Source organism: Seriola dumerili, unplaced genomic scaffold (assembly GCF_002260705.1).
Source record: "Seriola dumerili isolate Sdu_G_001 unplaced genomic scaffold, Sdu_1.0 BDQW01000079.1, whole genome shotgun sequence".
NCBI classification, from domain to species: Eukaryota; Metazoa; Chordata; class Actinopteri; order Carangiformes; family Carangidae; genus Seriola; species Seriola dumerili.
In genome coordinates, this window is record NW_019174334.1 from 1,940,947 (window position 1) to 1,964,420 (window position 23,474).

Here is a 23,474-nt window from a genome sequence, read left to right on the forward strand (position 1 = left end):
GTGAACATTATCTGCCTTTTGGTGATGCTGCAAGGTGCTGTACAAATACCCCCATTGAAGCAAAGAAGAGACTGTTAAGAGCCTTTAAGCATTTTTATCCTCTCCAGGTATTTCTGCTCCACTCCCTGTTCACAGCACTGACACTGCGCCCATATTAAATTCTGTGACAGTCCAATAATGTCCAAGTTTGATGCCAGATTTGTAATTGCAGGTTCTGTCTTGCTTTGCGCCCCTGTGGAGCATCCAAGGGCGCAGCAGCTCAGATTGTAAAACCTCACACACGTTTCCCCTCAAACACTCTTTTGTCCCTCCGAGCTTAACTCCTGCGTACACGGCGAGAAAGTTTGCCCACAATATCTGTGGCACGGATGGTTGTGCGGATTGTTCCCTTTCATAGTGGTCCCATTGTCCCCGCACTGCATTCTGGGGCTCCGTGTGACACCTGCCGCCCAGTTCAGGTAAACGGGAGGCGGTGAATGCCCGCCGCATCCGAGCCGCTCAGGTCGGATTTCTGCGCCTTTTTTTTTTTTTTTTTCTTCTTCTTCTTTCTTTTGGTGCAAAGGAAGCGACAGCGGGGGTTTCCTCTCTCTCTCCATCGTTTTCTATGCCTGAGGTATTGTTGCATATCGCCTCTCCGGAGCTGAACGGGACAGTGCTATGAGGACTCTCCCCAAAAGCAAAACTTGCGAAGTGTACTCCGTCTCTGGGCATGAACACTCAGGCCGCTCCGCTGCACAGGTAAGCCATCACTTTGCTCTTTTCCTCGTGCGTGTAAAAGACGATGCCAAACCGGACTTTGCTTTCTGCAAGAACGATTTTCTCAAATTATCCTGGCTGCATCAAAAAAAAAAAAAAAAAAGGTTCTTTAATTAACTTTTAGAACTTTTTTTTTTCTTTTTCTTACAACACCAGAGGCATGCTTCATAATCAGTGCCCATCAAACCTGGGCATCCATGGTTCATCTTGATAGCGAAATCCGTCTCTAGGGATTTGGGTGTCCGGTTCTCATGAATGTCCATGCCACTTGATTGAGTGCTGACACCGCAGAGCCAGGCCGTGGGAAAGCAGACCCCTGCAGCCACGCTTTGTCTGCTCCCCCGGGGAATCCTGCCAGCCCCTTAAATGTTTTAGGAGATCCTTTCAGCTCAAAGATGTCCACCGTTGCTTTCAGTAAATCAATGTCTGCCCAGTCATAAAATCTATGGCTCATTGATTGAGGCATACAGGCTGCGTTTTCTTTACAGCTCCTCTGTGTGTCACATAGAAATAAAATCCAAACAATTAGAAGCAACTTGAGCACAGACATAAAAAAAAAAAAGCCGGTATGATATTTGAGTCATGTTCTTGTCTCTGGAAGGGAGAGGGGGAGTTAAAGGAGCCCACCCAGTCGCTGAGCCCCCCCACGAAGCCTGAGGATCAAGCAGAGCAGAGGGCAGAAGGGGGGAAAGCTCCGGCCTGTGGCTCCTGGAGGAGGTGGATGTTAGGTCTCCTGCCTTTCTTCCCCTGCACTGCCGCCATTGCACTGACCCTCCACTACTTAACATGTGAGTACAGACCTGCTTTGGTGTTTTAGATTTCTCTCCGACCTCTCCCGTCCTTAAAAATGTGTTTATTTTGACTTGCACCCAGAGTCATCTACAGTGCACCTGTCTCAAATCTCTTCCTCCTCCTCCTCCTCCTCCTCTCCAGCTCCGCCCTCCTCGGTGTTCTTCCTCGGAGGCAGCGTGGAGTTCCCAAACCTGAGCTTCTCCTCAGAGCTGACTGACTCCACCTCCCCACAGTTCCGCCTGCAGGCTCAGGCTTTGAACCATTATGTGAGTGGAACGTTGGACTTGTCAGTCACTGCCTCCCCTCTGAATGACACTTTTTGGTGTTTGACCTTCCCCATCTGGGCCGAAGCTGATCTTGCTGCTCTAACATTGATATGGTTTACTACAGCAGGCCGCTAGTGCCTTTTACGCTGTGCTTTCAAAACACTGCTGCCATCTTTCTAGTTCCCATTCTCCCCTCCCGCGGTTTGTCTTTGCATTCTTATTCATATGCTTTTCACCTTTTCTACTTTGTCCTCTATCTCCCTCCCTGTCCCTCGCCCTGTCTCTCTCTGGTGGTGTTAAATGTAAAGCTGAAACAGGAGCCGGAGCACAGTGTGTGCGCAAGTTCCCGAGACCCCCAGGGACAGGGCCCTTTCAGGGCTGAGGACAAGCCCGGCGTTTGTGAGCCCAGCTAGGCCCAGGCAGCAAGAGTGAGAGGAAGAGCAGGCATTCAATAAAAACATTGTCTGTGCAGCTTTCACACAATCAGCCACTCTGTGCGCTGTACACTACAAAGAGCAGGAGAACCTCGGTTTGACGCAGGGGTTGAGAGGGAAAGACAGGGCAGTAGGGCAGGCTGGGATGACAGAAGGATTGGGAGTTGGACAGAGATATGAGAAGGGGAATTTGGATTTTGAGAGCAAAATGTCAGACGCACGGCTGCACATTCTTGCTCGGCAAGTTGGGAATTGATGAATTGAAAGGTGGAAATTCCCAAAAGTCTGCAGCGACATCCAGTAATGTCCCTGTAATCAGCTTTGAGGGTGAGTTCGCAGGCTTGTTAAGTGGTCATAGTATCTGTGCAGCGATCTGTTCATTAAAGAACAGGTGAACTCGAGGCCAGCCCATACCACCCATGGTCTTAGCTGCACACAGCCGGCAGGTAGAAACACAATGGAGCTCTGTGCTGCTCAAAGTCAACATACACACATGCAGAGTCTGATACACACACACAGACACACAAGAACAATGCGTTTGTTGAACTCAGGCTGCACGTTCAACCAGGTGTGTTCATGTGTCGCTTACACGGGAACAGTGACCTCACTTGCACCGCTGTGATGTCACAGCTACAGCACTGTAGTGTGTACAGTGTGGGGGTTAATGTTTTTTTCGTTTTCTGTCTTTTTCTTTTTGTTTTTTTTTTTGAAAACAGTTCTCAGAACTCTACGAGTGTTCTCCGTGGAGCTCCTACTACCTGCGCTCAGGAATTACTGCCTTCAGGTATCCTGCACCAAAACAAAACCCACTGATAAACTGCAATGTGCAAGAATTTCTGAATATAAAGAATATGCATGACAATAATATTACTCAGCTGTATGTCCCCTGCTGTCAGCTTCAGCAACATTGAAAACCCTTTGTGTGACAGTGAAGGAGCAGAAGGGCTCAATGTCTTCTACTGGAGTAAATTCTCCGCCCCGGACGATGTTGCCATGGCGATCCGGTCGTCCAGCCCGGAGAGGCTGCAGCGCAGGCTTCCCGGCAGCCACAAGGTGCAGCGGGACAGCCGCAACGAGCAGCGCTACTACATGGAGCGAGATGACGACATGCTCCACCTACTGGGTAGAGGCTCTCACTGTTGTCTGCATGCACGTTAACCACACACATACAGTATGTACAGGGCCTACATGGGATTTTTTTTATGTATCTGTCTAAAACTTCTCCAGTCTCTGCAATATGTAGATATTAGCTATACGGTAACTCTACAAATGCTTCACACACCACACATTTCAAATAGACACACTTGATTTAGAAACTAGTCATTAACATCATCATTGTAAAGGCTTTATAATGATTTCACTCGTGTTTTATTAACAAATTTATAGTACTTATATTTCAGTTTTATTTCGTATATTATTGCTCTAGAGTTTTACTAATAGTATTTTGACATCTGGTGTGTGTGTGTGTGTGTGTCTGTAGGTTTGGACCCCGACGACTTTGAATCAGAAGAAAAATTGGACAAGATTAAGAATCCAAATAGCATCCAGAGTGGGAAGTGGCAGCTTGGCTTCCAAGGTGAGGGCAGCACACATCTGGTGTTGATGCTAAAAAAAAATCTTTTTGTGTTGAACTCAAGCAGAACCAATACTGCCGACTGATGCCTGTATTGCTGCTTTTGGATTGCCCATGTAGTGAAACACTTGTTGTCGCATTTGTTATTTGCTTTTGATTACAGTAGAGTACATTGTAAGGTTGTGTGGTTGGTTGACTTCATGGATGACAAATTAAAGGAAAAGCATGTATAAATGAGTGGGGAAACATGTCAAATGTGTGTGCCTCTATACTGGGCATGAGAGGTCACTGAATGGATTTATGTGTACGTAACTGATGTGAATCATAAGCTGTGGCGTTCGTACTCAACTTGACAAACATCTATGGGAGATTCCGGACCAGCATATTAGGATTAACACAGACAGTATGACTTAAGGTAAATATTACCATTACTTTCTCCGTGTAGCAATGTCCTTTGACCTCTACGCCAAATATGGCAACAACCGCACCCTGAGCCTCGTGAGTCCCAAGAAGCCGTACTACCAGTGGCGTCTGCGCGTGCCGTCGGGTCACGTAGTTCGACTAGTTATCCTCACCCTGCATGGTGCCACGCCAGGAAGCTGCACTGCCCACAAGCTCTCAGCCTACGACTTCCTGCTTCCTTTACAGAACAAGATCATTGCCAGGTAAAGACATTTAACTGAGTTCCTCTGGGGAGATCAGAGGTCAACACTGTTTCTTACAGAACTGTGTCAGTGCAAAAATATTTGTATATAATTTGATGTATATATTTTTTTGATATAATGGCTATACTTGATGCATGCGTCTATCTCAGGTGGTGTGGGCTGCCTGTCTCGGGTTCGTCTCCAGTCATGAAGCTGACATCCTCTGGGAATGTCATGTTAGTCACCTTCTCCTTCAGCAGACAGAGGGATGGAGCAATCTTCAAAGCGTACTTCCAGGCCATCCCGAAAGCAGGTAGTGGAGTATTCTCACAAACAGACAAACCCGTATATCGTACCGTCTCATTTTCTGCTAATCTTGTCTGATGTGTTCATGTCGCTGCCTTCATGCTGGAATGATCTATTTGCAATGCTCAACATATGCAGAGCAAAGTTACCTTGGTGTTATTGTGTATTCTGTGCTCTTACCTATGTCACCATCTCCCCCTACAGGTTGTGGAGGGTCAATTTCCTCTTGGAACGGCTCCATTTCCTCACCCTACTACCCTTCCTATTACCCTCCAAATATAGACTGCACCTGGACACTGCGGGTGAGCCACATGTGTGTATGTACGTACATGTGCTTGCGTGTGTGTGTATGTGTGCGTTCGTTCGTGCGTGCGTGTGCGTGTGCGTGCATGTGCTAGAAACAGTGAAAAACAAAGGAAAAGTGGACAGTAAAAATGAAAGAGTGAATCATCCCTCTGTTACTTAGCCTGTCCTCACTCCGACATTCGTTAGTCATCCGTGGTTTCTTTATCAGGCGCCGTTGCCAGGATACCTGATCTCCATGACGATCGTGACGATGGACATTCAGGATTCCCCGTCATCAGACGGCTGTGAGAAAGACTGGCTGGACATTGGAGGGGTCAAGTGAGTCATGAAACTGAACTGTGTTGCAATCAAGGTGCACACAGGCAAGGGTTAGGATTAGCACGTCATCCAAATCAGTCGATTTAATAATATTCCTTCAATCACTCTGAGCACCAGTGTATTTTATCACATAATTGTTTAAGACATTTTAATATTTTCCAATTCCTTTCTTTTGTGCTTCTCTGTATCTAGACTATGTAACCCGGTATCAGACAGCAGCAAAAAGCGAGTGTACTCCTCTCCTCTCTCCCTCCACTTCCACTCCGATGAATCTCTCACTCACAAGGGCTTCTACTTGCTCTACCGAGCCTTCTCTCCAGAGGGCAGTAAGTAATATCTGATGCTTTCACCTCATCGTAGCGATTTTGCAAGTGCAGTGTAAGGTTTTTTCAATTCAACACCTAAACAATCTAAATTAAGCTCCTTGCTTCCTCCCGTGCTTTCCTTGCTCCTCCTTTCCTCTCCAGCGTGTCCTCGCCAGTTTCGCTGTGGGGATGGGCGCTGCATCCCTCTGAGGAAGGTGTGTGATGGAGTGAAAGACTGCTCAGATGGACGAGACGAGGCTAAATGCTGTAAGTGTTGTTGCCTAAGCGCTGCACACTTGTCCCACCATGTCTTCTATTCTTAAAATTGAGTGATCTTTAGTTTATATATAATTTTTCGGCCTAACAAGATGTTGAAAAGTTGTTTGCCTGTCTCCTTTATTTCTGAAAGTGTCAAACTTTACTATTACTTTGATTTTAAGGACATAAACCTTGTGCTAGACTCAGATTTGCTTGTGTTTTTGTGTTTCAATGTGCATGTTTGCACATATGTGTAAAACATGTAGCATCCTGCAGGCCAGGGGAAGTGTTGTGTGGTAACGGCCAGTGTAAGCCTCAAAGCAGCCAGTGTGTCAGTCAGAGCACCTGTGCAGACAGCAGTGAGGAGGGCACCTGTGGTGAGCAGAGACACTAATGCTGATGTAACACATACATATGCTGTACTGTGTTTGAAAAGCTCATTTTAAGGGGGTTCGTTCTGTTTCCTCCTGCCAGGAGGTAAATGTTATCACGTGTGTCCCAACAAGGTGTGTTTGCCAAAGTCTTCAGTGTGTGATGGTGTTACTGACTGCAAAGACCGTAGTGATGAACTCAACTGTACCAGAGCGTGTGAGTAGTCATGACATCAGTTACTGGTTTCACTCACTGATAGAAAAGACAATATGCTGTATTTTTATATTTCGAGTGACCTTTAGTTCTTTTTGGCTAAGTTTGTATTTCATTCTCTTTAGATCTGAAAGGCTGTTCCTCGTCCTCATATAAATGTGCCAATGGAAAGTGTGTTAGTAAGGTCAACCCTGAGTGTGATGGAACAAAAGACTGTTTTGACGGCTCTGATGAGCTGCGCTGTGGTAAGCACTCACTCACAAACTCAGCCTCAGACTGCCTCAGCTACTTGTGCAAAAGATGGAGTAACATCATGGGTTCTCATGCCGTTTTTTTGTTTTTTTTGTTTGGCTCCCTGTCCGTCTCTTCCTCCCAGGCTGTGGCACCAGGCCCAGAAAACGTACTAAGATAGTGGGAGGCTCTGATGCAGGAGCTGGGTCGTGGCCATGGCAGGTCAGCCTCCAGATGGATCGCTATGGCCACGTCTGTGGAGCCACCCTGGTCTCCAACCGCTGGCTCATCTCTGCAGCTCACTGCTTCCAGGACTCAGATGCCATTAAGTAAGAAAGATTCCTGAAAGCCTCATCATGATAGTCATGTATATGTACTCTTCACGCATAGTGTGTCTGCAGATACTCAGACGCTCGTGCATGGCGGGCCTACGTAGGAATGCGTGTGATGACTATGGGGAACAACGGCGCAGCCACCAGACCGATCCGACGGATCCTCCTCCACCCACAGTATGACCAGTTCACCTCTGACTATGACATCGCCCTTCTCGAGCTCAGCGCTCCTGTCTTCTTCAATGACTTGGTGCAGCCTGTGTGTGTCCCCGCCTCGTCACACACCTTCACCACAGGGACCAGCTGCTATGTCACAGGCTGGGGGGTCCTGATGGAGGACGGTAAGAGCTGGTCAAAACTATTTAATCAAACTGAAGAGTTAGATCACAAAAAGTATGGTCTTCATTTAACTTTCTTGTAAAGCAGGGCCTTGATAAAATTTGGGAAGCTGGAAAGTAATTTTGAGGCAGCTACAATATAGAGAAGCGACTGTTTTCATTTTGTGTGTTTGTGTTGATTATAGGTGAGCTGGCCTCTCGCTTACAAGAGGCCTCAGTGAAGATCATCAACAGGAACACTTGTAACAAACTATATGATGATGCCGTCACTCCCAGGATGCTGTGCGCTGGGAACTTGCAGGGAGGGGTGGACGCCTGCCAGGTGAGTGTGTGCATTAGTACTGTTAACACTCATTCACTCATCATTGTTGTGTGATAACATGTTGTTCGTCATAACATTTCCCAGATCTTCTGTCTAAACCACAAAAGAGAATGTGAGCATTAAGAAAAAAAAATGTATCTCAATTTTCCCTGGCTTACCTCCTCATGTGAAGGCACCGCTATGCAGAAAACTAAACACATTTCCAATAAAGGCTGAGGAGAGGTGTTGGCTTTTGAGGCTTTTACTGGAAACAGTTGTGAAACTGAGTGTTGGACAACAAATCACCAGGTAGTGGTTACATAACAGATAAGAATGAGATTTCATACACAACAGTTAAACCAAAAGTATTATATGAATGTGGGAATGAATTAGTGCAGTACAGGTAACCTGGATTCACTGAAGTATAGACTAGTTAGCTGCCAGATTAGTTAGCTAACAACATCGTCCCTCATGCCAGGAAGAAACAAAGTATCACGAGTGAAAGATCTACAATAAGTCCTCAAAGAAAGTAAGTAATTAATCTAGTAAACATACACACTGAGTTAACAAGAGTAAGAGTAACTGACAGTTAGCCCAACAGTAGCTAAATTAACTAACAGCAACTTAAAATGTTGTATTAGCAACACATTAGCCTCAGACAGCTAGCATAATGGCTAGCTTGGTTAGCAGTTAGCTAATTATCAAATCACAATCACTAAACAGCTTGGCCTATATTAAAAAAGACACCTACACATAATGCCCCAACAAGGGCATATGGGGAGTAGATAAAAAAATGCCAATATTTGCTTTGTTTCAGATCAGACAAAATGGCAGATGGTGGTGTCAGTAGCAACCGAAGGTTCGATTTGAAATCATTTCCTATTCATTAGCCTATTTACTATCAAAGATTTTATGTGTGTCCAAATTTACAGTGTGTAAATGTATGCACTGTTATAGTGCCCTAAAAATTGAAACAGTGGCTCGTGGCTCTACAGCTGTCAGCGATGACTCAAAATAATGCTGATTAGAAAGTGTCTGAAATCTCAATTCACTGATTGAGTAAACTGTTGAGTGTCCATTATTGTGGGTGTAGTGAATGAGTGAGCATGGGGGTGATTTGTACACAGCCAACTGCTCGTGACTGGATATTACAACACTCGAGTGGCTCATGATTTCTGTCCCTGGATTTCTTTCCATATGACTTGAACTTTCTGAAATGAAACCTCACTTCAGCTGCTCCGGTAATATTTTGACATCATGTGCTCTAAATTTGGCAAATAATCCACACACTCAATTTGTTAAAAATGGATCAGACAATATACTGCATGTATTGATCTTTTTTGTTTGACTATTATCTGTATGTGTGTGTGCTTGTGTGTGGCCTTAGGGTGACTCAGGAGGTCCGTTGGTGTGTCTAGAGCGTGGTAGACGGTGGTTCCTGGCGGGGATCGTGAGCTGGGGTGAAGGCTGCGCGAGGCAGAACCGTCCCGGCGTCTACACACAGGTGGTCAAGTTCACTGACTGGATCCATCAGCAGACTAAAGGACAGGTGTGACTGAACACCAGACTGCCACGAGCAAAACGACAGACTTAACACACAGGACGAAGGCTTCAGATGTGGAGTCATCTCCAGACTGCTGTCATGACAACACATTCACTCAGTTTTTGAGAGCATGTTCATGGCAAACACGCCAGTGGGGGCATCATCCCGGCTAAAACCAACCAGCTTCCGTACAGTCTCTGCTAGCTCAGACCTGGTCTCAAACAGTGGCTATGTTGACGTGCACAAAAACTTCAGCACTTAACCTGAATATTACTTGGTTCTGGTTCACTGCACATAAATGTTAGAATTTGCTTGGAGTGCATTACTTAGATGACAAGATTTATGATGAAATACTCCAAAATAAGGTTCTATGCTGTAAAAACACACTCTGCACACATGTAGACTGAACTGTGGGTCAGTATTTATTTTTATCAGAAAAAATATTGGTAAATGCTACTTACAAATCTTACGATCCAAATTTTCCTCCTCTTCATTAGATGAAACCTGGCACTCATCTTATGTCTATAGTTTTCAAAAGAAAATTTGAATTTATCAGAAAAACTTTTTAAGTGAAACTATTTAAGTGAAAATCAGATTATTACAAACACCATTTGCTGCGCAAACACTTTGGGATGTGACTTAATCAACAGCTCATTTCCATATTCTCCATATTTTTGCTCTCTGCTTTCAGTTTATATAAGGCATCTTCTGAGCTGCACTTGCCACAAGAGGTCCTCAGTCATTGTAAACTTGGTCTTCTTGCAGCTAAAAGCACAAATTTTATTTGCGAAGGATCATAAATCCAAGTAGAAATCTGGTTAAACTGTTCTGCTTTCAGAAAATCTAAAAAAAACCCAAACAAATATATATCTCTCTGTTAAATGCATTTTGTGGTCTACAGTTTTGACAGTAATAGTGTGTTTAAGTCTCTGCACCAAAGACCAGCCTGTAGCAGATGGATAGGTCAGTACCTACTTAAACATCAGGCTTCAAAGCAGATTGGAGGTTGGCCAAAGTTCTGAATGTTTCTGTTGCCAGTTACCTCCTGCTTCCTAATGTCTCTACCCTCCCTCTTTTTCCTGTCCCAGCTGCACTGTTCACAACCGAGTTGGCGAATATGGGGGCTGCCAAAAAAAAAATCAGTCTTTTTATTGGATGTGGAAACAGTTCTCTCCCCACAATATGTAACCGTGTATTTTTGGCCTCGTCTCCATTCTTCCATGTACTGTATATGTGTGTTCACAGACTCACTGTATGTGTTGTTTTTGTACTGTACGTGTATGTATGTGTGTTTTTGTATATCATGCGTTTTATCTGAATCATAGCCTTATGTTAAATATATTCTGTAGTGGAGTGAATAATCCCTCAATAGGAGGTGGTAATATATTTTTCATTTCAGATTTACTGTGAGGTTTTAATTTATCTTTACGGTGCCTCCTCTCTCCTTCATGCTCAATGCTCCTCATAAAACCTTGATGCAGCTGATGCTGGTGTACACACTGGCATTTTCCCAGGTCTCACGTCTCATTCAGCTCACATCACCACCCAGTGGCCAATCTGTACTGTTGCCTCTTTTACTGTATTTCCTGAGGGGGTGATGCACCTTACACCCAAAGCATTGCTAAATCATATCAGAGTAAATGCCTTTATATTAAAGACACCTGTTTCTCGTCAAAACTCTTCTACTTGTTGAGTTTTTTTTTATCATGATTTCTTAACTTTGGGCCGGGGAGTCTTTACTGCTTCACTAGTAATTGGTGCTTTTAACTTTTAACCGCTGAGAGTGTGAGACACCTGTGCAGTGGCTATATATAATATATTAATGACTAACCCATGACCCAATGACTAAGCGCAGGTTGCCCGTCTATGAAATCAGTATTTTTTTAGGCTACATGCTTTCCGAGGAACAGCTTTTTATTTACATCCTGAGGAAAGATCGACAGTTTAGAATCAGAGACAAACTCCTGCCAAGTCGTTGATCTGGACACCACTCACGCGCCTACGTGCGGATCATCGCGTACGCCAATCTACATAGCTACATGATTTCATCACAGAGTTGTCCTGTGCGCATCCTTTGTGGCATACAGTGGTGAGTATCTTATTCTGAATATAGAATAAGTTGCAGAGAGTGTTTCGGAAGGAACTGATTCATGTATAAAAAATATGTCTCAAAATTGCTCAAAAAGAGCCACTTTGGATACCACAGTATTTTCTCATCGACACCTCGTCGATTGATGGGTTGACCACTAGGGAGAACCAAAAAAGGGGACTACTGTTACGCGCCTTGGGTGTGTCAGCGGACGTCACGGATGTCCGCTGTCCGGTCGTGGTACTGTGGGAACTGTATAAATACGCGCCGCTATCCAAAACGATGGGAAAAAGTTGCACTGGAGTTCAAGCGTGGTGTCCTGTTGCGTGATCTCCCGCAGCTATCCTCAGGAAACCAACCATCTCCAGCCAAGCTCGCTGTGCCGTCTGTAGTCCACTCTTTGGGGGAAAAACAGCAGGAATAAAACTTGTTTCATATTTTATATTTGAAAGCCGCTTTCTGCATCGGAGTCGCCAGACATGATGAATTGTATTCTCATCTGCCTGCTATGTGGATTGTATGGTGTTTTGGCAAAAGGTGAGTAACAGGTTTACTTTTATTGCTGCACTACATGCAGAGTAGATTAGAAGTTATGTTCATATGTTCAATAAGTTGTTTATGTATTTAAAGTACTTATTGAGAAACATTCAGCGCAACATTTGCATTTTCTTAATTCAGTTTTAACTTTGTAAACCGAAGAGAAAACTTTGTGCACGTTGCAACCTGTAGAAAACGACTTTTATCATTGATATTTTTTACTAATAACCAGAGAGTCCTAGTTATTAAACATCTGGGAGATCTTTGAAAGGAGAGTAATTTCCATCACCGACACAGAGCAGTCAACTTTTTCTTTGGAGGAAGACAAAAGACGCGCAAATTCCTGTGGAGTGTGCGCGCGCTCATTAATCAGTCAATTAAGCGGCTGGTGCGATCGTTGTCCAGCTTGTAAACCTCTGTCCGCTCCAAGTGCAGCGAGGGAGATAAGCGCTGTCCTGCGGGACTCTTGTTTGGATAACGCGGACCTCTGTGCCCGGGCTCCTTGTGCGTTTGGCCCCGGTTGAATGGACACACGCAGGGCGTTGTTTCCTGAGACTGATGAGTTTGTCAAATGGAGGCTCTGATAGAAATGAATGAGGGGTCGCGACCGACTGGAGGAAAATATCCACTGGGCAGGAACCGATGTTAATGTGCGCTTATTGCTGAAACAGTTGGCAGGTTGCTCTTGTGCGCGCCACAGATCTCCGTGCTGTTCTTAGCCAAAAAGGGAGACTTTTTTTCTACTGGAAAATGTATGAAAACATGATATTAAAAAATATCCATTTACTTTTTTCTTTTTTATTATTATTATTATTATTTTTTTTTTTTTGCATTAAATATCTTTTATTACAAACAATAAACTCAACTCACATGTAGGCCTACTGCAGTACTTTGAAGTCCTGTGCGTATTTAGCACTTTAATGAAAATCAAAGCAATTGTTTCCCGTAGTTGTTTCAACAAATACTTGTTCCGCTTTTTGTTTACAAAAAATAAACAAGACTATAATGATGTCATCCTAGATAAACATTTTTCTGAAAAAATGCATCACTAATGAAACCGCCAAACAAATAATTAAAAAGATATATAAGAAGTAACTAGATAGGCCACAATAATCAACAATAATCAATAATCCTTACAATGGTTGTATTTACATAGCCTACATAAATTCCCATGTCATTACATTAATGTTCAGTCAGCCCAATGCCATTGTCAAAGTTCTGATTATGATATTAACACATTACTAAGAAAAATGTACTGATTTCTTTTCTTTAGAAAAAAATAGAGATATAAGTATAATTGAGAAACACCTATATATTATAACTGAGAAAAAAATATCTCCCTAAACATTGCATAATACATAAATGATATCAATTCAGTGATATGTGGTGTTTTTAAAATATTAGTTTCATTGGTTTCTTGATAACATCATACTGCAGAAGAATACGGATATGTTCCCTAGACTGATTCTCTAGAAATGATCTCCACAGATGGAGGCAGTGATATGAATTTCAGGACAAAGGGACTGGAGTTGAATATCACGTTTTTATGAATAACAGAATTTTTCTTTGCCAAATGATTCTTCCAAACTTCCTGAAAAGTCAGAAGAAGGTATTTTCCAAAGTAATGATGAATGAGTGCTTGGAAACATGCCACAAGAGCAGCATTCAATGTAACTTTTACTTTTCTGCGATTATGACTGTGATGTTGGCTGTGACTCCTGGTTGGGTGAAGTAGCAGGAAAACTGTACTGAATTATTTTGAAATTGGGCTCTTAGCTACTTCACAGCTTGTTGAAAAGGCCCCAAAAGGCCCAGAGGAGATCCTTCACTTCCCCTCTGTCTTCCCTTAGCCTGCTGTGTGTGTGTGTGTGTGTGTGTGTGTGTTGGTGTGTGTTTCTTGCCTACCCACACACTGTCAAATCCAAGGAAATAGTATAGGAAGTGCTAGCAGAGTGAGTAATGCTAGATCTGCTCAATGGGGCATCCACTGGGAACAATGATGCTGACAATGAATGGGAATAATGGACTTAAGTGATAAACTCACTAACTGCCTTACAAGTGATTTAACTACTCACAGAGCAGTGGGGTAGTTGTGTTTTGAGGAGTGTTTTGAGATGTGTGTTGTACAATCTATAAGGAGCAGTCAGAGTGAAGGACGGACTTCCCTGAATGATGTTTCCGCTGTTGTTGGGAGGAAGGAAGGGTGGACAGACAGCCGTCTTTATCTCTCATTAATAAACCCCAGCGATGGAGTGGAGAAATGCCTTTTGATTTGATAAACAAGAGGGACACTGCTTACGCATTTCCACGCATGTCGTCAAGTGGCCTGAGCGAGGAGATGCAAAGAGGGTCACAGATACTGTGGCCTGGATGGAGGACGTGCTGGGGAGCTGGGACTCACCAAGACAACTTCTTAAGAATTTGTTTTTGTCCAGTTTGTAATGGACAGTGCTTACAGGAACTGTCCAAAGTATTTATTGGTTGTAAGTGTTTTGTCTTCCAGGATTTCCTCTAAAAGTGCTCTCATGTTGAGCTGGCTTGATTCAAGGGAATTTGGATTGGGGTAAATATAAATGCAAAGATGCAATATACCCCACACCTGTTTACTCAATCAACCCCCCATTTCAGCAGATATATATTCTGGATTACAACCTGACCTTGACCTCTGACCTCACAGGAGAGGGGCAAATAATAGTTCCATATGTGTAATTAAAAAGCCCTTTCTTATAGTTACTATTAAACAACCCGATTTCACACATTCTTAATGCACTTACTCAGTAATTACATGTTGCTTGTGCTCTGTGTTTGCTTCCTTTCTTCTATGTCTCCAGATAAAGAACACAAGGGCAAGTACAGCGTCCCCATCCTGGATGTGAAAACTCAGCAGTTGGTCGTGGACACCAACCAGACACTACTGCTCGGCTGCAGGTGAGTTTCAGGTAGATAGATGTGGGTGCCAGAAAAGCCGACTTTGCGGGAAGGGGTGGAGGTGAGGTGGGACGAGCAAGTGGCACCTGTAAATGAAAGCCCCCCCCCCCCCACCCCCCCCAAACATGATCAAGCAACACTGCTCATTAGAATCAAATTAAAGTTGTGGTTTTTCAATTAAATTCTGCACAGTTGGAGAAGAACCTCATCCTGAATCATATCACAGTGTCAATATTTTCTTCACTTTGTTCAATTTTTACCATTTTTCCTCCAGCTCTGCTTCTTGTAGTCTCAAAATATGTCAGTTTTTTAATTTTTTAATTTTTTAATTTAAAACATTCTTCAACAATTACTAGCAATTGCTTGTTTGCTGGTGGAGCTTTTAACTTCCTATTAATGGTATCTCAACCAGATATCTGTTGCAGAGAATCATAGTCATAGATGCAGAATCTGATTTTTATCTTTTGCTTTTAAGAGTTTTATTCACATTTTCTTGAACCTAACACCAAAAAACAAAACAAAATCGAAAGAATCCAAAACACAAGGAATTTGAATTTTACAAAAGACATTTAAAGCACCGTCATTAGGCCACTCGGTGAAATTGAAATCTCTGGGACATATTTTAAAGAGGCTTCATTCTTCCACCCTTCCACCTACATATGGTTAAACAATCATTAGATAAAGGGGTGGAGTTCCTATGACGTAAGCTGACAGTGAACATAAAAGTTTGCCAAGTGTTTTTTGGTTTCAATCCCTTCTACCTGTTGACCAGGGGTCGCTGGGAGCTGATATGGGCGTTCCCATCAGGTTTGGCCAGAGATCAGGTGCGAGTGCAGCAATCTCGCTGTGGGAAGAGAGGCCAGCAGCACTGCAGCCGTTTGACGGTCAGCCGCAGCCAGGCCCAGCACACGGGCCCGTTCCGCTGCAGATATCGGCACCGACCTCGAAAACAGAACTCTGTTTATGTTTATGTCACAGGTAACACACTAGTGCGCTTTTTCCTTTGATTTTTCTTCTTTTTCTTTTCTGTCTCTCTTTCTCTGTAGCTGTCCTTTACTCTGTCTCGTACTCACTCCTTCACCCCGTGGTGCTTATTGTTTATATCCCCAGGTTAAACAGGATGTGGTGGGTGCTAAATACAGACCAATGCCAGAGAGCCAATTATATCTAAACACTGTTTGTCCCAACAACACATCCTTCTAGATGACTCTGGCACAGTTTCACCCCCCTCCTCCCCTGCCTCTCTTTTCTCAGCCCAGGCCTACCTCCCTGTTGTCTATATATAAATCCTTTTTTACTTTCGTTTACGTGCTACCTCGAGGCCAGGAATAGCCCAGCTGCTGAAAGGCTCAGGCCCGGGCAGAGTTTCCCAGGGCATCAGCCTTATCTGCTCTGGTCAGCCTTGCTTGAAGCATCCTGTGCTTGGGGGAGGAGGGGAAGGGCTCGAAGGGGTTGTGCTGGGAGGGGATGTCGCTGTGTCTCTACAAGGTGGCGGCAGGGAGGTGTGTGGAAGTGTGTTTATGTGTGTGTGTGAGAGGAGCTGAGAAGGATAAGATGAAGGCCAGAGGCTCAGTGGTATCCAGGGGCAGAGGAGGCACGATGTCTACCCAGCCGCCTCCTCCCTGTCCTGGAAGGTGACGCTGTTTCGGGCTGGGCTGTACCGGGTGTGGAGCTGGGCAGATGGCCAGGGTCACAGGGCATGCTACTGTTTGGCCAACAGGACCCTCGGGGGCCATCAATCGCTCAGGTCGCCATGTCCATTAAGCGTCAGACTTGGCCTGCAGCTCTGCTCAGACGTTGCCTCCCTCCTTTAGTCCTCTATTAGGAATCAAAGCAAGAGAAGGAAGCCCTCAGTCCGCTAGTCCTTGGGGTACTTTTGTTCGAATGTTCAGAGATTTGCTTTCCTTGAATAACACCCTATAGTAACAAACAATACAGTGAGCAACACCCACACCTTTGAATGGCACAGAACTGTTACAGTAGTCGAGCTGGGAGGAGAAAGCTCAGAGAGGCCGTTTGATTGCTTCTAAACAATCTGTGTGTTTATTGTTGACTGCAGGCAGTCATTTGCTGAATGGGTATTCAATGAATGGGTGTGGAGGACCAGTGTATGTTTAGGAGTGTGTGTCTGTTTGTTTTTGTTTGTTGTTGAGATTGATACTTGGAAGTGTGTGTGTTTGTTTGTGTGTTTGTGCATAGAGGCAGCTGATTGTTTTCTTTCCTTTCTGTGTGTGCATGAAATTAAAGGGTCAGTTCACAGAAAATTATTAAAACAACATATTTTCTCACTCGGTCAAGGGGGTAATTTTTTTTTATCCTCCTTTGGCTTTTATTGTTCCAGGTTGACTTTCTTAATAAAATCTCACCACCGACCAGATGAGAGAAGATCTGAGTTGAAAAAAAATGTTGATACAGTCATCTGAGTCGTCTTCAGTTATTTTCATATGCTCAAAGCAATAAACTGGAGGAGCTTCAGTTAGTGGTGGCGTGGCGAGCGCTTTGATCCTGCCCTGGGTTTCGCCTCACTGGCCACATACAGACTGCCGTCACTGGTGAAGGTGCAAACACTTCCAAAAAAAAGAAAAAAAAAAGAACTGCCTATTTAGTTATTTGGTATAAAACTCTGCATTTTTACAGTTTTTACGCACATAAAAATAGATAAAGACGCAGATAAAACATATCTGTTACACCCTTGCACACAGTCCTATCTCACCATGCAGACATTAATAAGTTCCTGTTGAGAAATTTGTCTGTTAGATTTCTGCGTCCATGCCAATGCTGTGGACGTGAGTGAGAGCTTGTTGCTCAAAGCGTTAAAGATACACCACCATCTCATCTTTCCTGAAACTGTGTGACATTTGACAACGGAATACTCCTTAGTGAAGAAATATTTCCTAGGAATAGTGTTTGCAGTAATTGTTGGCATGGATTATCCAGAGTAACCAGGGCATTTCCTGGAAACAGATTTCTGTGCACACAACACCCCAGACATAGTTCCATTTACCCCCACGCACAGATCGAGGAATATATAAAATTAATAATATATAAATGGATCTGCAGAAATCTTATTCACAACAATTTTCATAACTGATTAATAATTTCGGTCCTTTTCCAATCTTTTGTTCTGGATTTTAGGTTGGTTCTTTTGGGGGGATTTGCTGCTTATCTCTCTTTTATATCAACGCATATATAATATTTTTGGTTTCTTTAACTGTTGGCAGTTTAAAACAACACATTTGAAGACATCAGCTTGAATGCTGAGAAGCTGTGGTGGATATTTTTCAGAAAGCAGAAATTAATATCAATTAGCCAAGAATATGCAGATGTTATGATAATGGATATAATAGTTAAATGCAGCCCTAAAGTATAATATACTACAAATATCTCTAATCTAAAACCACTATTAGTGCATGGCTAAGTGCCACTGGAGGTAATTGAGAAAACGTGTTTTTCGGTAATTTAGATGAACTGACCCTTTAAAACTACAAACATGGTGGTATGATATTTGTGTGTAAAAAGAAGTAGTCTTTTTGTATGTATTCATGTTACATGCTTATTATCTGCACCATATGTGTCCCTGACCGCAGTGTTTGGGTTTCAGACAGCCAGCAGCCATTTGTGGAACATCCGGGTATGAGCCCAGATGTGTTGTACCTGAGGGAGAAGGAGCCACTGGTCATCCCCTGCCGAGTCACACACCCCAATGTCACCACCACACTGGTCAAGGTCAGTGCAAATATGAATGAAATGACAATTTACGTGTCTTTTTAATTCATGTTGGAGCTCAGAGATCTGCATCATCTTTACATGTAGTGCGTGTATCTACACACTCACGCCTCACTTTGCCCAGTCACACCACACTTACATTCTCCTCACATCATCACTTGCCCCAGTTTTTTCCATCAGGGCTCACATATACACGCAATGCACTGTCCCTCTGCAGATCATTTGCCACATTGTTCTTATCTTGGCAGCCATTACACTGTGGCGTGTGTGTCCGTTTGTTTATGTCCGTCTGCGGATATGTGTGAAAGTGTGTGCGGATATGTTTGTGAGTGTTGGTGCTTGAGTGCTGAGTGAGGGGGAGAGTGGGCAGAGTTACTAAGTGCAAAGAGGAGCATTTAGAGTGCTTGCTGACTGCATATCTGTGTGTTTGAGTTCATGCATTCGTGTCCATGATAGTAAATCAGTGTATAGTAGGTCACTCTATAAGTCCATAACTTAGAAGAGATTGTGTCTGTCTGTTCACATATTCAAGAAAAACTACCAATCAAAGATGCTTCTTTCTTTACGGGGTTTTTCCAATCAAGCGGCGCCTATGGCAACACTGCCGTCACCTCTGGAGACAGGACGTAGCGTTTGGAGTGCCCCATTGGCCCCGAGCCAGGAGCACTTCCCACATCTCAACCTTTACTTCTTGTAGTAAGAATCCTGGCTGCCAGCTTCCCCCGAATGATGCTTTAAACAGCTGGTGTGCCTGGTGGAGGAAGCAGGGGTAGCTACTGTTGGCCCCTGACAGATCAAAGTACAGTCCATTCTCTTCAATCATAATGTGATGGCTTGTGCGTCACTGTAGGAAGCTTATTGTGGTGTAACTACAATAGAGTAGCTGTTAAACATGCAGAAGGCTCTGAACTCGACAATCCAATTGGGGAATAATAAGTAGGTGTTGCTTAAAATCATGTTTTTTATTCCTTTTTATACTCTCAGATATTTCCTGACTTTTTGCCCCTATTGTGGTTCGGTTTAAAAATGCCAGGTCCTACACTTCCCATCATGCAACTCAAAAGCAACTATGTTAGACCCTGTCAGCCCTAATAACTGATGACTTTCAAATTCCTTACCCCTAGTTTGTATCACATGGGGCCTTCAAGCCAATATAAAAGTCAGGTGATGATCAAAGTCAGACAAATTCATCCTCTGGGGAACATTATTGTCTGAATAAAATTTTGCGGCAATCCATCCAATAGTTGTTGAGACATTTCAGTCTGGACCAAAGTGGTAGATCAATGCTGCTAACATGGCTAATAAACAAGAGGAAAACTGCAACAAGAAGAAATGTCTAGGAATTTGAAATGTTCTGGATCTGCAATCCAGGAAGTGCAAAAAAACATTATCAGGACAAATAAGACCCTGAATGTCATATCCTACTGGTTCTCCAGACTCTAAATATGATCTTAAAAAACACACATAGTTGGACATCAACACACACACACACACACACACACACACAGGTTTTTGTCTTGCTTCCATCTCCTCCCAAATGCCTGGAACCACTAAGGTAATTATTCTAAAATTAGTTTTCCTCCTCTTCCTTCATCTCCGTCTTCCTCCTCTAACCTGCGCTGGCCCGTCTGAGCCAGGAATCCACTCACTGTCACAGCCTCTGGAGTGTTTTTTTCCTGGAAGGATTTAGCACTTTGCTTGGATCTTTAACATGACCCTTCTCAGCGGGAACAATACCCAGGAGGCTCTGCTGTCTCTCGCTCTGGCCGTGAAAGTGACCAGCAGGTCCGGAGGTCCGGGATGATGGGGTCGACCTGGGGTTCCAGTCAAAATGTCTATATCCTGCGGCAACAGGATGCGAGGAGATCGACTGGAGTCACGTTTCTCATATCCTGACTCCCCGTAACTTGTTCGCTCCTCCCCTTGTTTCCACCTCCACCACCGCCTCCACCTTTGCCTCGCCTCCATGTAGGGTTAGGAGATGGGTGTAAGAGGGGCAGAGAGGGCACTAAGGGCACTCTGATGGAGCTTCAGTAAGTTTGGGAGGAGGGAAGAGTGGGAAGCATTGGGGAGGAGGGGGGTCTACCTGCTCCCTTGAGAGTGGGTGGGAGGCTTCCACTGTGTCACAGTAACATTTCCTTGTGGCTGCCTGCAAGAAAACAACAAGGTTACACAGTTACACAAGTGTCCATCTCAAGGTAGCCAAGAAATTAGATTATAAAACCAACACTGTGCGAATATAGTCAGCCTCATTTTGAAGTTTTTCATGTGACCAAAACATTTTACTGGTCCCAAAAAGGACTTACCACACTCTTCCTTTAACCTGAAGTGGCTCTGTTCATTATATACACAAGTCCAAACCAGGATTAAACCCAAGAGGAGCTTGAGTTGAGCAGTAGTAGAAAAATCTGGAGTTGCACAAGAAACCAGTCACACAAACCCTACGCTAATTTCTTCAAGCCAATCTATTTTTGCACCTATTGCATTGCTCCACTGCACATTTTGTGCAATACTCAGTTTAAAATGAACTTCTGCAACTGAATAACATTGCCTGGTTTTTCTCTATATTAAAACAAAGAAGAGAACAAGGGAGACTCAGTAAAGACTCAATCAAAACTGTAGACCTGAGACTTTGATTTGAGTCAGAGCAATGAGGTTTTGAGATTTGTTTTGGTCTGTACTATAAAATGTGTCCTTTTTTCAAGTCTCGTGTAGGTCTATGTAAAAGCACAATTTTGAAAGGACAATGATCAAATGCCATATCAATGCAATGGTTAACATTCAGAGACCTGAAAGACTTGCATGTGACATTTGTTTAACGATAACTTGACTTAAATTGTGATTCCATAAAGTTCGAGGACACAAAAGAAACAGATTTCAAAAAGAATGATGGAAATCAAAGCAGTAGAAGAGGTGGTATGCCAAAAACACTGGATCCTACAATTACCATAATGCAATTAAATAGCGTACTTAATTAGACCCTCCCTGAATCTTAAATGCCCACTTCTTTCAAACGGCACACCTCTAGTTCGTAATTTTTTTTAAAACATCCTTAGCCCAAGCTAAGATGAGATCATCTCATATTTTAGAACGCTCCTCTAGAGTCACAGAAACGAGACCTGATTGGTGGCATGCCTCTTTAACCCTTGTTTTTGAAAAAAGAGATGATACATTTTTCCATGGGACTGCATTGACTATTTTTCTGTTGAAATGATGCACATGCAATCAGTACCAATTTCTTTCCATCACGTCACCATATTCCTTCCCTATTCACATTTATTTTATTTTAATAGTTTGGTATAAAAATTAGTAATCTGTGGTTCTGTTGTTGCCTAATTTTTGTCCAGTATGTGTAATTTCAGATGTGCTCAGTGTAATTGAAATGTGTCAGAGCTGCTTTTCTCTCAGTGATGGGGAAATATTTGATGGGCGTTGTTCTCCTCCCTCTTCCTACAGTTCCCCAACCACAGCCTGAGTCCAGACAAGAGGAACATTATCTGGAACAGCAAGCAGGGCTTCACCATCCGAACTCCCACCCTCTATTACACCGGCCTCTTCTTCTGCCAGACGATCACCGATGGCGTGACATACATGTCACAGAAATACTTTGTACACAGACCAGGTAAGCATGCACTCTGCAGTAGTACACACTTCACATGTAAACATGTAGGTGTGTATCAGTGATTTCAGTGGAAAAAAACCCAGTTCTCTCTGACTTCTGTATATTTCTTTTTTTTTCCCTCTCTCTTCACCCCAGTGAGTAACATCATGGAGGTGTATCTGAACAGCAGTGGTCCTGTGCAGGCTCTGAAGGGAAAGAGACTGGTCTTGAACTGCACTGCCACTGGGGAGTTGAACACCAGAGTCAACATCACCTGGGACTACCCTGGAAAGGTCAGACCTGCACTAGAGTGGAGATCACAGAAGCACAGTTTTAAAATGACAGATGACCTATGACAGAAACTGGGCAGGAGTGTGTTAATGTGTTACCCCCCAGAGAACAGTGTATCTCTATGGTAACCTAGCAGGCTGGTAAAGGTGCCTGCCTAGGACTGCCAAAGTGCCTTTAAGCAACAACCATCCTCCATGTAATAGTCAGTAGACACACTAGCATAAGGGATTATGATAAGGATTTTTGGATGTGATGTTCCCTTTAATATCAATCTGCAGTGATCGCAGTACCGCTTTCTAATAAGGTATATGTCATTAGGAGTGACTTGTAACTAATGACTTTATCATTACTTACATAAAACTCTATGCGTGCACTTGCTGGACTGGAGGACTTATCAAAATACTCCTCAATTTGTGGACGGTTTGGCTGTATATCAGAAACTACAGAGCATCTTGTTAATTTTTAACAACAATGCTGCAGAGCAACAATTTATAACCTCTGACTTGACATTAATATTAAAGGTCTGTGGGTTTCTCACTGTCTGTTAGTCAAGTCCAGGGAGATAAATTGTAATAAGCTGTTAATAAATGGATTTAGTAGTTTTTCTCCTCTTCTCTTCTTTTTTAAATGAATTTATCTGGCCTTATTGGCATTTTTCCCACATAGTTTGACAGTAGAGACAGACAGGGAAATGTCAGCAAAAGGTCCCCGACTGGGATCGAACCAAAACCGTTAAGATTTCATGGTATGTGCCTTCCAAGGCACCTGGGGCGCGGCTGTTTAAAACGTTGCCGGATGAGGATATGCACCAGCCAGACGTATTATTCATAACCTGGCAATCCACTTATTAATGTCCTATTACAATTTTAACCCTTTACAAAGTATGCCTTATAAGAACTAACATTCCAAAAAGTACAAGTAACATCATTATATGTAATAAGAAATATCAATACAGATACAGCATATAAACATACCAGCCTTAAGATACGTGTTGCTACCGAGTGAATGCCTTGT

At 43.3% G+C, this 23,474-nt stretch overlaps 2 protein-coding genes across 2 annotated transcripts in view; both read left to right on the forward strand.

Annotated features, from left to right (window-relative positions):
* Positions 1-618: 618 nt before the first annotated feature.
* LOC111221013 (suppressor of tumorigenicity 14 protein homolog) lies at positions 619-9,300 on the forward strand. The gene is made up of 19 exons (XM_022744331.1): positions 619-738; positions 1,358-1,544; positions 1,690-1,814; positions 2,965-3,032; positions 3,178-3,371; positions 3,729-3,824; positions 4,267-4,486; positions 4,636-4,778; positions 4,976-5,073; positions 5,286-5,395; positions 5,588-5,721; positions 5,863-5,967; positions 6,225-6,335; positions 6,436-6,546; positions 6,669-6,788; positions 6,920-7,103; positions 7,176-7,447; positions 7,630-7,766; positions 9,133-9,300. Exons 1-19 carry the CDS (start codon positions 658-660, stop codon positions 9,298-9,300), a joined length of 2,664 nt encoding a protein of 887 aa, XP_022600052.1. The 5' UTR covers positions 619-657.
* A 2,381-nt stretch (positions 9,301-11,681) lies between these two features.
* Positions 11,682-23,474, forward strand: part of flt1 (fms related tyrosine kinase 1) — a 49,018-nt gene continuing 37,225 nt past the window's right edge. Inside the window, exons 1-6 of the mRNA XM_022744350.1 lie at positions 11,682-11,914; positions 14,746-14,842; positions 15,615-15,820; positions 18,444-18,568; positions 22,025-22,190; positions 22,326-22,462. Coding sequence (XP_022600071.1) covers positions 11,857-11,914; positions 14,746-14,842; positions 15,615-15,820; positions 18,444-18,568; positions 22,025-22,190; positions 22,326-22,462 — 789 coding nt within the window. The 5' untranslated portion in view covers positions 11,682-11,856. The remainder of the gene's footprint in view (positions 11,915-14,745; positions 14,843-15,614; positions 15,821-18,443; positions 18,569-22,024; positions 22,191-22,325; positions 22,463-23,474) is intronic.

Coding starts and splice junctions, on each gene's coding strand:
- LOC111221013 (XM_022744331.1), top strand. CDS start 658: ATGAGGACTCTCCCCAAAAGCAAAACTTGCGAAGTGTACTCCGTCTCT. Junction 6,789..6,919: donor CTCTGATGAGCTGCGCTGTG/GTAAGCACTCAC, acceptor TCTTCCTCCCAG/GCTGTGGCACCAGGCCCAGA. Junction 7,448..7,629: donor GGGGGTCCTGATGGAGGACG/GTAAGAGCTGGT, acceptor TGTTGATTATAG/GTGAGCTGGCCTCTCGCTTA.